The 17,038-nt window shown below is 38.6% G+C and overlaps 1 protein-coding gene across 2 annotated transcripts in view; it reads left to right on the top strand.

Moving 5' to 3' along the window:
* Positions 1-17,038, top strand: part of GRID2 (glutamate ionotropic receptor delta type subunit 2) — a gene marked incomplete at its 5' end in the record, with an annotated part of 1,118,477 nt that overhangs the window by 690,308 nt on the left and 411,131 nt on the right. For both annotated transcript variants that reach the window (XM_081960469.1, XM_081960470.1), the window contains one exon: positions 1,715-1,920. In XM_081960469.1, the coding sequence (XP_081816595.1) occupies positions 1,715-1,920 (206 nt within the window). The remainder of the gene's footprint in view (positions 1-1,714; positions 1,921-17,038) is intronic.

Raw genomic sequence — 17,038 nt, forward strand, 5'->3', positions numbered from 1 at the left:
AAATTCTGGGAGTTGAAGTCCACAAGTCTTAAAGTTCCCAAGTTTGGACACCCCTGATCTACAGAACTAAATTGTTATTAGAAACGTAGTTTGGGCTGCCTAATTCTCTTCATCCAGTTCTGACTATTTCCATTTTATGAGGTCAGCACGAGGAAGCCTAAGCCTGAAGTATTTTAGACTTTCTATGAAAGCAGATATATCTAGATTAGTCCTCGGTCAATAATTATTGCAAAAACAACTGTTGGCCTTTCTTTTAAACCGTTCAGTATACTTCTGGCAGTAGGGATGCGGTGGCTCAGTGGCTAAGACACTGAGCTTGTTGATCAGAAATGTCGGCAGTTCAGCAGTTCTAAACCCTAGTGCCGTGTAAAGGAGTGAGCTCCCATTACTTTTCCCAGCTTCTGCCAACCTAGCAGTTTGAAAGCCTGTAAAACTACAAGTAGAAAAATAGGAACCACCTTTGTTGGGAAGGTAACAGTGTTCTGTGCGCCTTCAGCATTTAGTCATGCTGGTCACATGACTACATAGACGTCTTTGGACAGGGCTGGCTCTTCGGCTTTGAAACGTAAATGAGCAGCACCCTCTAGAGATGGGAACGACTAGCACATATGTGTGAGGGGAAACTTTACCTTATACTTCTGGCAGCTTTTGACATGATAGTTATGTCCAATATTGTCAACTCATACCTGAACAAAACTTTAAAACTTTAAATGGAAAAGAAGAGCTGCATACAAAGTTAGAACTAACACACATGTAACGTCAATTGCTTGAGTCGGGTGATTTTGTTTTAGTTTGATCTTTTCAATGATGAAACCTGGGAAATTTCAGGTAAGTAAGAGTAGAAGCTGAGAACTTTTAAGTATTTTTCTCCTTAGAATAGACCTGGCAGATATCACCTAGGGTGCTATCTGCATTTCAGAAAAAAACCTGAAGCACTCTAATTTTAATTTGAGATGTAATTAATCAGTTTTAGAAACTTATTTTTAGCTAGAGTGACAAAGAGAGTAATTATTTTTTTCCTACCCATTACCATTGCGTAGCCCATCCTTCTCAGTTCATATTAATTTGCCCCTGGCTTCTTTTTTTTTTTAAAAAAAAAGTTCCTATCATTAGATTTTGAAGGTTTATCCGTGCAATTGGTCTCAAGGTGTGACTCTCCCTGGTAAAGACTCTTGTTTCAAATTCTCAATTCTTTTGACATATTTACTATCAGTGCCATTGCTGTAAATATATTCCACTTCTAAATAAAATCTTTTTTCCTGATTGCAGGGAGGAGGGGGGCATATTGTTATAATGTGATTTCTGGGTTCTATCAGGTGGAGTAAAATCAGTAGTAGATTGCCTTTTGATAACTTATTGTCCTTTTTCTTGGCAGGTGTTACTTAACCAACACCACAGTCTGTCAGGATTTGGTCTCATACTAGGAGCATCCAAGGAAAGCAAAGCAGGGATAATTAAATTCCTTTTTAAATTGTTCTTTTCGAAATAAACTAGTGCCTAAAAATTTCCACTCACAAATTAGCCCTTTAGGACATGTCAGGAATGTAGCTAACAAACAGTTGCAATGAATATTAAGTTAATGTGGCTTCAGGGGGCAGTTGCTTACCGTGAGGCACAATACCTTTCTCCAGATAAGACCAAATCAGTTTTGTCTGTTTTCTATTTGGTAATTAGCATTCTGATGAGGTGGTTTTTTTTTTTTTTATGTTCCCAGATATCCGTGGAATACAAGAGTTTTTGGACAAAGTATCTCAGCAGGGAATGGATGTCGCACTTCAGAAAGTGGAGAACAACATCAATAAAATGATCACAGGACTCTTCACCACCATGCGGATTGAAGAACTCAACCGCTATCGGGACACGCTGAGGCGGGCCATTTTGGTAATGAACCCTTCGACGGCCAAGTCTTTCATTGCTGAGGTGAGTGAAGGCACCAGCCAACACTTAAAATTCAGTTCCCTTTGAAACTTCTGACAAAAAAAGTTGATTTTTTGTGGCTGAGAAGGAATTATTATGCAATTCCCCCCCTCCCTTTTTATTTGAACAATATATGTAGAAGAGTATGCATGCATTCATCTGCCCAAATGTTTGAAGTTCAAATCCACTAATCGGTTGGCAAATCATCATCATTTAACGGCCCCATAATTCCTTGCGAGGTGGAGTCTGGGCAACTGAATAGAGCTAGCTGAGTGTTTAATGGCCAGATGCCCTTCCTACCACCAATGCAGAGCTTCTATATTCTTATTGTGACCAGAGAGAGAAATATCTGCCTCTACCTAGGATTGAACTCACAGCCTTCTAATTGTGAGGCGAGAGCTCCACCCCTAGGCCACCACACCTAATAAGTTAGCAAATGCTGTACAGAAATTATAGTCTTCAAATTCCAACACATTCTAGAGAACACCAAGTTGGAGAGTGAATACATATCGTTTGTTATTATTTATAACATGAAAATGATTCTTGAACAAAAACATTATGAGAATGGAGTTTGGAATTTTGTCTTATTAGCATTATTGTTCACTAATTATTTTCCTGCACAATTTATTCCATTGTTGTGCTGTACTTATTATTGGTTTACTTTCAAATATAAAATTATTAAAGACACAGGTGTTCATTCCTAATTACAGTGATGCCAAAATGATGAAATGTGTGTCATGACATCACAATGCAAATTCTACCTTTTCATCCTTGAGTTGCAGAATTGGTATCACACTTGTTTTCCTTGCCTCTTCCGTGGCGTGTTAATTGGAAAATGCTTTTTCCAATTTCCAGCTATGTTTGTATGGTTCCTGGACTTGTGCTGGTCTTAATATCTGTTAATTATGAAGCTATTGCAACAAAACTATTAATGGGTAGCAAACTATTTTGTTTATTATAGTAACCTCTATGACTAAGGCAATCAATGATACAGGGGAGTGGAATAGTTCTATTACTGATCCTTGAAAGGGTGAGACTCTTCTGATGAATATACTAATATCTTTAAATCCATCCATTAATATTGATACTTATGGATGAATAATTATGGATAGATTCACAAGTAATCATGTTTTATTCTTCCATAGCACTCTTTTGTTTGGGATGTTTAAACAATGACAATCTATATTGTGTTTATATAAATAATATTGCCACACTGATTCTATCAAATTAACTTTTGTCTCAGGGATTGCATATATTATAAAAGACCTATATAGGACATTGAAATCATATATAACCATGTTGGGCATCGCCTCTATTAACAAAACATGTATTTCAAAGCTTTCATTCTGTATTCTTTTCACCCCCTAAAGTTGCAAAACTGAAATATTTATTGTTTTTCTTATTGCGCTCTCAATATTTTTATGTTAAAGAATTTCAATGAACTCCCTTGCAACCTTCAGAAGTGAACAGCCACTTAATAAATAAAGTTGTAAATATTCAGTTAAATTACACTTAAAAGAATCTTGCCTAATTCATTTGAAATTATGGGGGGTTTGCCTCTATTTGTACTTATTTGAAGAACATAATGTATGTGCATACATAAAGAACAATTTACACTGCTTTGTAGGATTACAGTATTTACATTTTCAATACTACTTGCTATATTTTATATAGTTAGAATAACAAATTGCCAACACAGAATATTGAATGTATATAATGAAATGTAAACCAGCCAAATGTACAACATTCTGCATTAAAAAAAAACAAAGTTGGATCACTATTATTTATTTGGATATTTCCACTATCCCATACTAAAATGCCTGCAAAGGAATAGTAGAATTAAATACCTGCAAAGGAATAGTAGAATTAAAAATAATTGTTATGAAATGAATAAGAATACTTTCTTATTCATTTCATAACAATTATTTTTAATTTAGCATTTTATTGAAAAAAAGTCTTATACTGTAATTTCTCCTGTATATGTCACAAGTACTCTTAGATCTCTTTGCAATATATTGATTATGCTTTTAGCAAGTGATTAGCTCAAATATATAATATCAGGATCTGTATTTCTTTCATTTCACGAAGTTGTATGTCTGACTATCGTCTGTCTATCTATCTATCATCTATCATCTATCTATCTATCTATCTATCTATCTATCTATCTATCTATCTATCATCTATCTATCTATCTATCTATCTATCTATCTATCTATCTATCGTATCAATCTATCTAATCTATGTATCCATCCCATCTACTAACCATTAATCTTCCTCCCTCTCCCTCTTCCTATGACAATGGTCTTTAATCAGACAATTCCATGTTTAAAATATCTTGTTCTATGTTTTGATTCCGTTTTGATCTTTCTTGGTAGAATGGCTCGTGTTAAATGGAATGTACTTTCTTACAATGGGCAGATTGAAAAAGGGACATTGTTGTGTGTTTAGATCTTGATGGCTGTTTTTTATCAGGTGGTTCATGAGAGTGATTTCAGGTAGCTTACCTTTCATGATTTCAAAGATCGGAATACACAGGTCTGTGTCCAGAGAGGTTTTGTTCTACCATTTGCACCAGTAGAATAACCCGTTCAAATTATCTACAGCTGAGTTTTAAGATCATAACAAAAAAATTAGCAATGTTATTCCTTTGCAATATTACAGATTAAGTGTAGAGCAAAATTAGAATAAATCAGAGCGTCCAGTGGGTTTATTATTATATCCTTAATTGACTGTGTGACAGTTAAGACCTACCAGGCTTAACAAGGATGAAGTTGAGATGCCAATGGAAGTTACCTGCTGGGAAAAAGGGATTTTTGCATTTCTTTCCAAAGTTTGGTGCTGATACGATACTGCTGTTTTGTTCATTTGTTTGCTTGCTTGCGCAGAAATCCATTGCAGCAATTCAAATCAGCAAATTGATTTTGCAATTCAGTTTGAAGGAAGGGATTTGACCAAATCCCCTTTAAATCAAAACTTCACTCAGTCCTATGAGTTATGACATTACTCTTCTATTCAGAGATGGCCCAGCACTTCTACAGGGTGCCAGTTTGGGTAATGTTGTAATACAGAACGTCTTATTGAATTCAAGATCAAAAGTGCAGGTTTCTGAGTTTTTAAAAAAGGAAGCTAGGAGCAAAGAGCAGGGCTTGGTTACTTCTTAATTATTTTGGATTCAAGTATTGTATTTTAACTATACGAAACTTTGTACGGTTTTTTTTTAAATCAGAAATAATTTTCATTGTTTACTATAATAAAGAGCAATTGAAACTTGCTAGACTAGTGAGAGAGAAAAAAAGAAAAACACATTATTATATAGTTCACTGTACCTGTTTAACCACTTTCTGTAGATTTGTAATTGAATTCCTATTGCATTTGTTTGAATTGCATGGGTTTTTTTTAAATCAAGGAAATCATTAATCTTCTCTGAATTAGTGGACAGTAGCTTTAAATTCCCTGAGTTAATAGACAGTAGGTTTAAATTAGATATTGTCTTTTCAAATCTGTTGCTTTAATTAATCATTATATCCCTTGATTTGTCCCCTGGAGAAGTTATTTTATTAATAACTTCTTCTTTTTTTTACAGTCTGTATTTGTCCATTCAGAAAAATCAGCCATCAATAGGCACATAGAAATAAACCATGTTTACATACAATTCAAAGAGACAACAGAAAGCTAAAAATGAAATAACAACAATAAAAAAGAGCAGAACATACAAAAAGGATGTTAATATCATGGACATTGTGCAGAGAAGAGCAATAATGATAAAGGTCTGAAGGCTAAATCATACAATGAACAGTTGAGGAGCAGGTATGTCTAGCCTACTGAAGAGAAGGATTGGGGGGAGAAGGGGATGTTAGCTATCTTCCTCTATTTGAGGGACTGTCACAAAGAAGAGGGAATTGTGATGGCGAACCTTTTTGGCACTGAGTACCGAAACTGGAATGTACGGGCGCTGGCCAGCTGGTCTTTGGATTTCCGGTGCGTGCATGCACACCAGCCAGCTGGTCTTCACACACGCCGGAGCGCCAGAAACCCAAAGAGCAGCTGGCCAGTGCACATGTGTGCATGTGCACACCGGCCAACTAGTCTTCGTGTTTCCGGCACATGCATGCACATTGGCCAGCTGGACTTTGAGTTTCCTGCGCTCCGCCACCCTCGAAGACCAGCATGTGTGCCACAAAGCAGAAAAGCAGCTGGTGACAGCAGGCATGCCCACAGAGAGGGCTCTGGCACGCGTGCCTTAGGTTTGCCATCATGGCTCTCGGGCACCAGAAGACAGAACAAGAAGTAATGGGTGGAAACTTGTTGAAGAGAGAGGTTCAACCTAGAAGTATAGAGAAATTTTCTGACAGTGAGAGCAATTAGTCAACGGGATGGCTTGCCTCCTGGGGTTGTGGGTGGTCCATCACCGGAGGTTTTCAATAATAGATTGGATGACCATATAGTCATATGGTATAAGATTCCTGCCTTGAACAGGAGGTTGGAATAGAAGATGTCCGAGAACAGTTCCTTGAGTCTGTGGTTCTATATCCTCTCCAATAGCCAACACCCAGATAAACGAGAATTAACACAAGACAAACAGGCAGAAAAAAAATACCTTAATCAAGGAAGTACCATGGAGAAAACCGCACACCCCACCAACACTAACAGGGCAAGCTACTGTATGTAAAAAGGCAGTAACCCCCCACACTCATCAGCACTGATGATGTTACCTAGTTGGGTAACAAAATGTCTCCAAGCAAGCAACCAAGTTCAGAGAGTACAAAGATTCCATTTTATTTGTTCTTTGCTGAAATGTCTGTTGTTACATACACTATCCTCTCTCTAAGCCATTAAGTGCAGGCAATGTGCTCTTTTATACATTGACTTTTTAAATACTGCTACAATGTCCACACTTTTCAGTCAGTTAAAAGGATTTGCCCTGCTTCGTATATTCTTCCACTGAAAGTTCTTAAAGTTAGCATGTCAAGAAAACTTTTTTTCTGTTCAAAATCTTATGTACTCATCAATTTACATTCCAATTTCTTTTTTTTTTCTTTTTGTCCTCTGTAATATGGGTAAAATTGTACGTTAATATAATATAGGTACATTCTAAAAAAAGTGTCCAATATAAGCCGCACAGAGTTCATCAGGGTTAAGATACCTGTTACACTTTTTCCAAAGTCTCAACATATTTTTTTTTGTAATGTGGCGACCAAAACAGGATGCAGCATTCCAGGTGTGCCCTAACTAAGGCTTTATAAGGTGGTACCAATACTGGAATATGACATTAGTGTCAAATATTGAGAGCCCATCCAACAGGGAACGTATCTATAATACTGGAGCTAGGAGCAGATTTTGACATTTTTAATGAATTTGAGAACACAGGTAGTTCTCCACTTACAGCCACAATTGTCCCCAAAATTTCTGTTGTTATGCAAGACAATTGCAATTCAGCGCAATTAAAATTGTTCTGCGCATGCACAGAAATGAAAAACAAGATGGCGCCGCTGACCAAGGAACCGGTTTGGGGGCCTGGCAGGCCTGAATCGCTGCTGGTTCTAGCCACCCAGGCCGCCAAACCACTACCGGTTCAGCTGAACCAGTAGGAACCCACCACTGGCTTTGCCCCATTTTGCGACTTTTCTTGCGACAGTTGTTAAATGAATCACTGCAGTTGTTAAGTTAATAACAAGGTTATTAAGTGTATCTGTCTTCCTCATTGACTTTGCTTGTTGCCCTGAGGCACATCAACCATCATAAATATGAGCCAGTTGCCAAGTAGCCAAATTTTGATCATGTGACCAGGATGCTGCAAGGATTATACATGTGAAAAATGGTTCTAGGTCACTTTTCTCGGTGCTGTTTTGACTTGAATGATTGTAAGTTGGGGACTATCTGGAAAATGGGTGTAATCAAAATAAAGGGGAAAAGATATCTAAGGTTTCTTTGGGAAAAAAATCCTACTTTATACTTTGGGAATGAGAGTGGGGGGAACCACTCAACTCCTTTTGTCTCTCCTTTTGACGGGAGGGCTGAGTGACGGTAATAAAAATATCCAGGACTTCTCACAGACATGTCATGAATTAAAGTAGAGCTATTGTCAAGTGTTCCAAGTAATGCACCCATTGAAGGGAGAACTCCCAGGCAGGCAGATTCCCCAAAGAACAATTTATTGGGTGCATCATATTGGCACAACTGGTGAAAATCAACTCTGAAAATTCCCGTGATTTTGACCCATTTAAAAAGTGAAAGTTCCCCCTTTTGCCCTCCCCACATGTCGGTCACATTGTCCAATAAAATTTCCAGCTGGTTGCATGGTTACCTTACTCCTCCTCTTCCCCACCACCTGTTGAAATGTCCTTGGTTCCCACAGGAAAACTTTTTCTTTTGACTACAAGACCCCAGCTAACTATTTTCCCCCCTCCCTTTTTCGTGGCAACTCTGAGACCGTAAAGGTGGCCTTAGCCATGTTCACTTCAGGGTTGACAGGTATATCAAGACTCTAACATGCAAAAGCTTTTTCTCACAGTTGTTCCTCCTCAATTGGAATTCAGAAGTTTGCTGTCTCTAATCCTGGTAGCCATGCGTAACGCTCACGTCTAATAGCCACAGATAGTTTTCTCATCTATCAAAGTAAGTAATCCCCTTATTATTAAATTACATAAGTAAGTAACCATCAACCCCTTTGATGAGAACAAATCCCTCGGGTTAAATACATGCTGTGTGAAGAAAGGATATTAAATATAGACAGTAAGAAGTCTATTGTTTGGTTTCATTGGATGACTCCGGATTCAATATTGTGAGAAAGAAATAAACCTCTTTTTTTTCCCCTGTTCATCATGCATCATATTAGTCATAAAACAGTTTTTTTTTTAATTTTCTTATAAGCAATTTGTCATCCTACCCATGTCCTTAAATGCTGTATTCATTTTGGTGGATATACTCCACACACTGGTTTTCCCAACAGCTCTTTTCCTTAGCTCTCTTAATCTGTGCAACATCATTTGTTCTTCCACTTGTAGTCCAGGGGTGGGTTCCGGCAGGCACTACTGTCGGTTCACTCGTGTACATGTTGCACACGCATGCGCACTGCAATACAAATTGTTCTGCGCGGAAGCAAAAACCAAGATGGCAGTGCCTACCGTGCTGCCCGGAAAACTGGTTTGGGGGCATGGCAGGCCTGAATCACTGCCGGTTCCAGCGACCTAGCTACAAATCCGCTACCGGTTCGGCCAAACTGATAGGAACCCACCACTGTTGTAGTCGAATGTTGGGTTGCAGGCGGAAGGCCCTGGTGCGAGCGTACCGGTGCCTGCCCAGAGCACCTGGTACTGTTCTGGTACGGTGCTCCGGAGGGCCCACCCGCCTGCCCGAGCTCCTTACCTGTGTTTGAGCTCTTTGGCACTTACTCGCATGCGCACAGAGCGCATGGTGCCTGTGCAACGCTCCGCCGAGCAGCTGGAGCATCGCGGAGGTATCGCAAGAGGTAAGGACACATGCATGCGCACTGCACACATTCATGTGGTAGACGCTGGGCTCTGTTGCACCGGTTGCAACGGGATATGGAACCCACCGCTGTTGTAGTCTATAAATATCACTAGAATTAAAAAAAATACCTTATGTTGCTTAGCAGTGGTGGGATTTACTTATCTTCCCTACTGGTTTGCAAATGTGAGCATGCACACCACATCTGCGCATGCAAACCACCTTCTGCGCATGTGTTTGCGCATTCCATTGGGGAGGGAGGGTGGGTGGGCGGAGCCTCCTGTAGCCGCCTCTAGCAGTTCACCTGAATTGGAGAGAAGTTGTTGAATACAACCTCTGGTGCTTAGTTATATAGTTAGGATGAACTGTCAGAAATTAAACTAGCAGTTCTACACATTAAGATTTCCAGAGCCCCACCCCAATCTAGTTTGCATCAATGTTGACCAGAAGGAGAGGACAAAGGCATAAGAAGAACCTCTGGGGTGTAAACCCAATTATCCATAGCAACAGCTGGTCACACCTGAAAAGCATGAACAGAGGTATTGTAAACCTATCTGGCTTGCTTCTATTAGTTCCCACAGAGGAACAAATTCTTACTGATGAAGCATATCAAGAGCTGCTACAAGAGCCAACTCTCAGCATGGCCACTTTGAATCTTTCCATTTCAAGGTAGAGAAAATTGGTCCAAAAGTAATTACATTCTTCCTATGGCCTTGGTCAAAAGGCAGAGCAACAGAGAATTGAATAATAATCCAGGGCGTCTTTCAATTTTTGGAATGATTTCAACATTCTGCTACTCTCTAGTGCACATACACCTATAGTAGGGCTATCCACAATGTGCATGTAAACTTACTTCAGACAAACTATAAACACAGCCCTTCCTGCACCTTTTTAAAGCTGTTCCTTTTTTTCCTCCCCGAACTTACATTAAAGAGAAAAAAATGTGGCTACTTTAAAGGGTCCGTTACTTAATTAATTTTATTATTAACAAATTCATCTTAATTGGACCATAGAAGTCTGGGGAGGTGGAGATGAGCCATTTTGATAAATAGTAGGGAGATGCTATGCTCATGGTGGAATGAGTTCAAACCAGAGGTGGTATTCAGCAGGTTCTGAATTCTGGAGAACCGGTAGCGGAAATTTTGAGTAGTTCAGAGAATTAGTAAATACCACCCCTGACTGGCCTCACCCCATCTATTCTCTGCCTCCCGAGTCCCAGCTGATCGGGTGGGAATGGGGATTTTGCAGTAACCTTCCCCTGGAGTGGGGAGGGAATTGAGATTTTACAGTATTCTTCCCTCAGTTATAAAAGTTGTCTACTTATTTTATTTTTGGGTTCCCTTGCATATAAATATTTGTTTAAAAAATAAGAAGCATAGTCTTCCCAGAATGAATGTAACTTATTAAAATAAGTGTAATTTCCAACTTGGGACTCATCAGATGTTTAACATCAGATGTTTAACTGTTTTTTAAGATGGCAGAGATTTCTAGGAATTGTAATTTAGTATAACAGGAAATAACCTGGTTTGGGAGAGACAATCAGAATGGAAATGAATTTTGGTTTATCTGTTATAATAGGTGCAGAACAATTGAGTTCAGAGCAATATAGGAGAAAAATATAGAATACAATAGAATAACAAGGTTGGAAGGGACCTTGGAGGTCTTCTAGTCCAACTCCCTGCTTAGGCAGGAAACCCTACATCATTTCAGACAAATGGTTGTCCAATCTCTTTTTAAAAACTTCCAGTGTTGGATCATCCATAACTTCTGGAGGCAAATTGTTCCACTAATTAATTGTTCTAACTTTCAGGAAATTTCTCCCCAGTTCTCAGTTGCTTCTCTCCTTGATTAGTTTCCACCCATTGCTTCTTGTCCTACCCCCAGGTGCTTTGGAGAATAGTTTGACTCCCTTCATAACCTTCATATCCAAGCTAAAAAGCCAACTTAATTTGTCTTATTCCTTTGGAATAAAGGAAAATAAAAAAGGAATATGAGGGCACAAATTTGAACTCCTGAGTTTTCCCATAGGATGTTTAATAATTTAGCAGTGTTTGTTGTTTCTGTTGTTATATTTCAAGTACAACCCACTTGTCAGGCAGTACGAGACCCCTGAGGTAGTTTACAAGCTGTATTATTGATCTTATGTTGTCAGCTTGTCTAATAATGATTTTTTTGTTCCATACAATTGTTATGGTCTTGTACCGAGGTATCTAGAAAACTCTTTATGAATTTTTTTAAAGTGTGTGCAATATTGCCTATTTACACATAAGTAACCACATTGTTTAATTATTCTGGTGAACGCTCCTGATTTGGGGCCAAAAGTTTCAAGGCCAATATTGAAATTCCAAATATTGAGCTCTGTTCAATCATGTCTCTTACCTTAATTGCTTTTCTCTACGTTTAGCAACAATGGAGGATATGGAATTCAGTTTGTATGTCTACTTGGTGGATATCAGTTACAGTAGCCCTTGCTTGCAATTGCCTCACATTATTCAATTCAAAGGGACATGGTGGCTCAGTGGCTAAGATACTTAGCTTGTCGATCAGAAAGGTTGGCAGTTCGGTGGTTTGAATCCCAGCAACGCGTAACGGAGTGAGCTCCCGTTACTTGTGCCAGTTTCTTCCAACCTAGCAGTTCGAAAGCACGTAAAAAATGCAAGTAGAAAAAATAGGAACCACCTTTGGTGGGAAGGTAACAGCGTTCCGTGTACCTTCGGCATTAAGCCATGCCGGCCACATGACCACAGAGACGTCTTTGGACAGCGCTGGATCTTTGGCTTTGAAACGGAGATGAGCACCACTCCCTAGAGTCAGGAATGACTAGTGCATATGTGTGAGGGGAACCTTTACCACAGGTGCCCCCGACACGAGTGCGTCGATCTGGCCACACCCATCCCTGCCACACCCACTCCTGTCCCCTGATGTCAAACACAATCCTGATGCATCCCTCAATGAAATCAAGTTTGATACCCCTGCATTAAAGGAAGTTTTTTTTTCATAACTTTGCACAATAGATTTGTATAATTATGAAAATATGTTTCAATTAAGCTGAAAGCAAAAGCATGGGAGCATACTACCTTCTTTTGTTTTTACCCTGTCACTTCCACAAGTCAAAGGCTTTTTCCAGGTCTATTTAGCTAACACAAAACGTCAGGAAAAGTACATCTTCTTGCTAATGGGTAGCAAAATTTCCATGCCACATCTGTATATCGCACACCTTGACTAGCACATAATGAATGACACATCAATAGGGGTTTTCCTCATCAAAAAGATTTCATGACAGTTCATGGGTTGCATCAAGATTAGATTTTTAATATGCATTCATCTTCTCTTACTAAGAGAATTTTATCAGATTTCCAAACAAATAATGGGTTTTATGTGTAACCCTTAAGATTCCCCCACAAACATACCCATGTTATTACTTTCCACAGAATCAGTCTAGTTAAGATCAAAATGCAGAATATTTGCACAATATATTTAGATTAGTGGTGTTCAAAGTTTTTGCTTGGAAGTATGGGCTTTTCCTGACATAGCCTTTCCATCAATAGAAAGCAGAAATAAGAAGCAATATGCAGTTACTTTTTTTCAATCTGGATATACATACACTGAACATTAGCATAAAAGTAATGGGAATTATAATTTAGGGATTACTCATCATTCTCTCATAGAAGAAGATATTGGAACATTCTTTGTTGAAAATCCTTATGCCCTTTTCAGTGGCTTTCAAAATTTTTTTAGAACCTCTTATGTAGGTGTGGCCTGCTTTGTGGGAGTGGCTTGCCAGCCATGTGACCGGGTGGGAGTGGCTTGCCAGCCATGAGACTGGGTGGGCGTGGCCAACTTGTAAAATATGGTGAAACTTAACAACGCTCTTGCTTAGCAACCAAAATGTTGGCTCCGAAACTCTGGCATTTGAAGCACACAAGTCTTAAAATTGTCAAGTTACAAGACCCTTGCACCCCTAACCCTTTAGAAAAAAACCCCCAGGAGTGTTCAAACTTGACAGCTTTAAGATTTGTGAACTTCAGAATTCCTCCTCCAGTCATGTTGGCTCAGGAACTCTGGCACTGAAGCGTGCAAGTCTTAAAGCTGTCAAATTACAAGACCCTTCACCCCTAACCCTTTAGAAAAAAAAATTCCAGAGGTGTATGAACTTGACAGCTTTAAGACTTGTGGACTTCAACTCCCAGAATTCCTCCTCTCACTCTTCATCTTGATGATGTGCAGACGGGCGGGGGGAGGGAGCTGGAACCGGTTCTAAACGGCACTGTAGATTTGTGCAACCTCTTCTATAGAACTGGCAGGAACCCACCCCTGACCGTCTTCTTTTTCACTCCTCATTTCTAAGTGGTTGTTTAATATCATATTGTGTTTTGGAGTAACCTGAGAACATGTTTTGATTGTTCTTTTTCCATTTTCTCCAACTAGCAATCAGTAGCCAAAGGAATTTTGTCAATTGGTTTTGACTTCCTGATTCTCTACTGTTGCAGAAAATCAAGAGATAGGACTGCAAGATCAAGATAAGCTTTATTTTGGCCAAAAGGTCCAGACAGAGATAACAATTTCTAACATCTGAACAAAAACCTATAGAAAAGACAGTAAGCTTTATATCTTTCTAAGAGCAACGTACACGGAAATGCTTAACTTCACTTCTTATTGGTTACCTTGAGGAAAAAACATTATAATTAGATAGGGTCTTACTTCTCCTTTTGTCTTGGGTCATAGGTACTGACTACGTGTCTCTAAGTGAACTTTAGCTGAACCTTGTGGTTTTGTGAGAACTATTGAACTCTGCGGTTAGGCACTCACTTCCTGTTCTTTTGCAAACTGCAACACTGCCTATGTGGCCTTGTAATACAGAAGTAAAGGGGCCCCGAGAGGCTGTCCAGCCTAACCCAGTAAGTTCACTCTTAATGTCCAAATCTCACTTTACATCCTACTTGACTACAAGACCTAATTCCCCAAGGACCAATTTTATTTAATTAATTAATCAATTAATCAGAATAGAGTTGGAAGGGATCTTGGAAGTCTTCTAGTCCAAACTCCTGCTCAAGCAGGAGACCCTTGATCATTTCAGACAGGTGGCTGCCCAGTCTCTTCTTGAAAAATCTCCAATGATGGAGCAACCACAACTTCTGGAGGCAAGCAGTTCCACTGGTTAATTGTCCTCGCTGTTATTTGATACACAAAACATTTGCCTTGACAAATCAAGTACAGTTAAACAGAGGTAAAAATAGATAGATCAGCATATTTCCAGTCTGTGTTGATCATACTCAGTTTGAAGTAACTGATGCTATACTTTAGACACATACACACACAAAGAGGATGTCCTAACCACAAGTAATATTTTCATGTATCATTAGAGACCATGCAATGCACAGCTTTACTATATTTTTGAAGTTGTCCTGAAAGGTTCTTCCCTCTCCTTGTAGGAGAATTCTATTACAAAACCATTATTGATGTCTTCCTTTCCCCATTCCCAACCCTTCTGGAATGGCTTCCTTTGATGCGAACAAGCTGTTCACCAAGTAAAAGATTATGAAAGAAGGAAAGAAAGAAGCTTAAAATTAATCTAAATCAATCCTAAAGCTTTTGAAAACATAAACCATGCCCTATAGTTTAAGCCTTGGAAATTATAAAGTAGGCAAATTGGATTTTTATGGAAATTTCAGAGAAGGATTATATTCCCAAGCAACAATATAATATCTGAATCATAGTAGAAGAATCCACAGGAGATTTGCTGACTTTAAAAATTCAACACCTTTTGGTACCTTCTGCAAAAACTAATTTATTTTTTTTAATCTGTGTTGCATAAATAACATTAAAGCTTACCCTCCGTTGATTGGCAGCACCTTACATTGGCAAAGACGAAGTGACTAGAGAAGCATGGCAAAGTATTGTGCTACAGAATCTTCTGTGAAAGTTCCAATATTATAGAAACTCTGAAGTTAAAGAAATACAAGCTTTCAGAGAATATAGAAAAAAAGGGATGAAGGAAAACACCTTGAGGTAAAAGGTATATAAGCCAAACTACAGAACAAGTAACTGCTGCAGAATGTTAAATAGATTATTTGTGTGTGTGTGTGTGTGTATATATATATATATATATATATATATATATATATATATATATATATATATATATATATATATATATATATATATATATATATATATATATATATATATATATATATATATATATATATTTATTTATTTATTTATTTATTTATTTATTTATTTATTTATTTATTTATTTATTTATTTATTTATTTATTTATTTATTTATTTATTTGTGTTACAACCCCTGGTATGCCCAAATATGGGAGGGAACTCACTACTCCCCCTTTCTGTCTCTGTCTCTCTCTCTGTCTCTGTCTCTGTCTCTCTCTCTCTCTCTCTCTCTCTGTCTCTCTCTCTCTGTCTCTCTCTGTCTCTCTCTCTCTGTCTATCTCTCTGTCTCTCTCTCTGTCTCTCTCTCTGTCTCTCTCTCTCTATCTGTATGTATGTATGTATGTATGTATGTATGTTGCATTTGTGCTGATAAATAAATAAAAGGAGACTAGTATAGATCTATTTCAAGCTATTTAGCTCTCATCAGCTAGCCAAGTGTCCTGGCCACTTTGCATAGAGGCATGTCTGAGAGTGTTTTTACAAACTGCATCACTGTTTGGTTTGGTGAGAGCAGTGCCTCAGATAGAAAATCCATACAGAGAGTGGTAAGGACAGCTGAGAAGATTATAGGAACCTTGCTTCCCGTTATTCAGGATACTGCTTATAAGTGCTATGTGCTTAGAGCTCAATAGCAATAGCACTTAGACTTATATACTGCTTCACAGTGCTTTACAGCCCTCTCTACGTGGTTTACAGAGTCAGCATATTGCCCCTAACAATCTGAGTCCTCATTTTACCCACTCGGAAAGATGGAAGGCTGAGTCAACCTTGACCCTGGTGAGATTTGATCCCAAACTGCTGGCAGCCAGTGATCAGCAGAAGTAGCCTGCAGTACTGCATTCTTACCTCTGTGTCACTGCGGCTCATGTATTGTTAGAGACCCCACATACCCACTTCATGGCCGGTTTCTGTTGCTCCCCTCTGGGGGGGGGGGTTTCAAAGTATTTCTAGCAGGACTACCAGATTCTGTTATCAACTTTGTTCCTTATGCCATCCATCTGGTAAACTCACAAGATTCGTCTTTCTCACCATGTACATGTATACATCCAATCTAGACTGTGTTGTTTCTCTGTGTCATATAATATATGTGGGTATATGCATATTTATGTGTTTATTTATTTATTTGTTTGTTTGTTTATTGTTCATTCTGTCACGGTTATGTAGTGTATAGTGGAGGTGGTGACTCTTTGACAGTTGTATGCAAGGAAATTTCATTTTAATGTGTGTCAATTAGTGACAATAAAGTCTGTTCTGTTCCGTTCTATTCTAAAAATGGTTTGCTTAGTTGCACTTATACAAAGATTCATTCAATGTTTACATAATCACAAGACTCATCGAGTGAACTTGAATGGCTTATATATAACACTAATTTATTTTGTAAGGTTTGTGGGATGATAATGGAAGTCAGAGTGGGATGGGATGGGAACACCTTATGTGTTGCCCTGAGGACTTTGCAATAAGGCTACCATATAACTCAAAT

This window comes from Natrix helvetica, assembly GCF_964273705.1.
Source record: "Natrix helvetica genome assembly, chromosome: 7".
Taxonomy (NCBI): Eukaryota; Metazoa; Chordata; class Lepidosauria; order Squamata; family Natricidae; genus Natrix; species Natrix helvetica.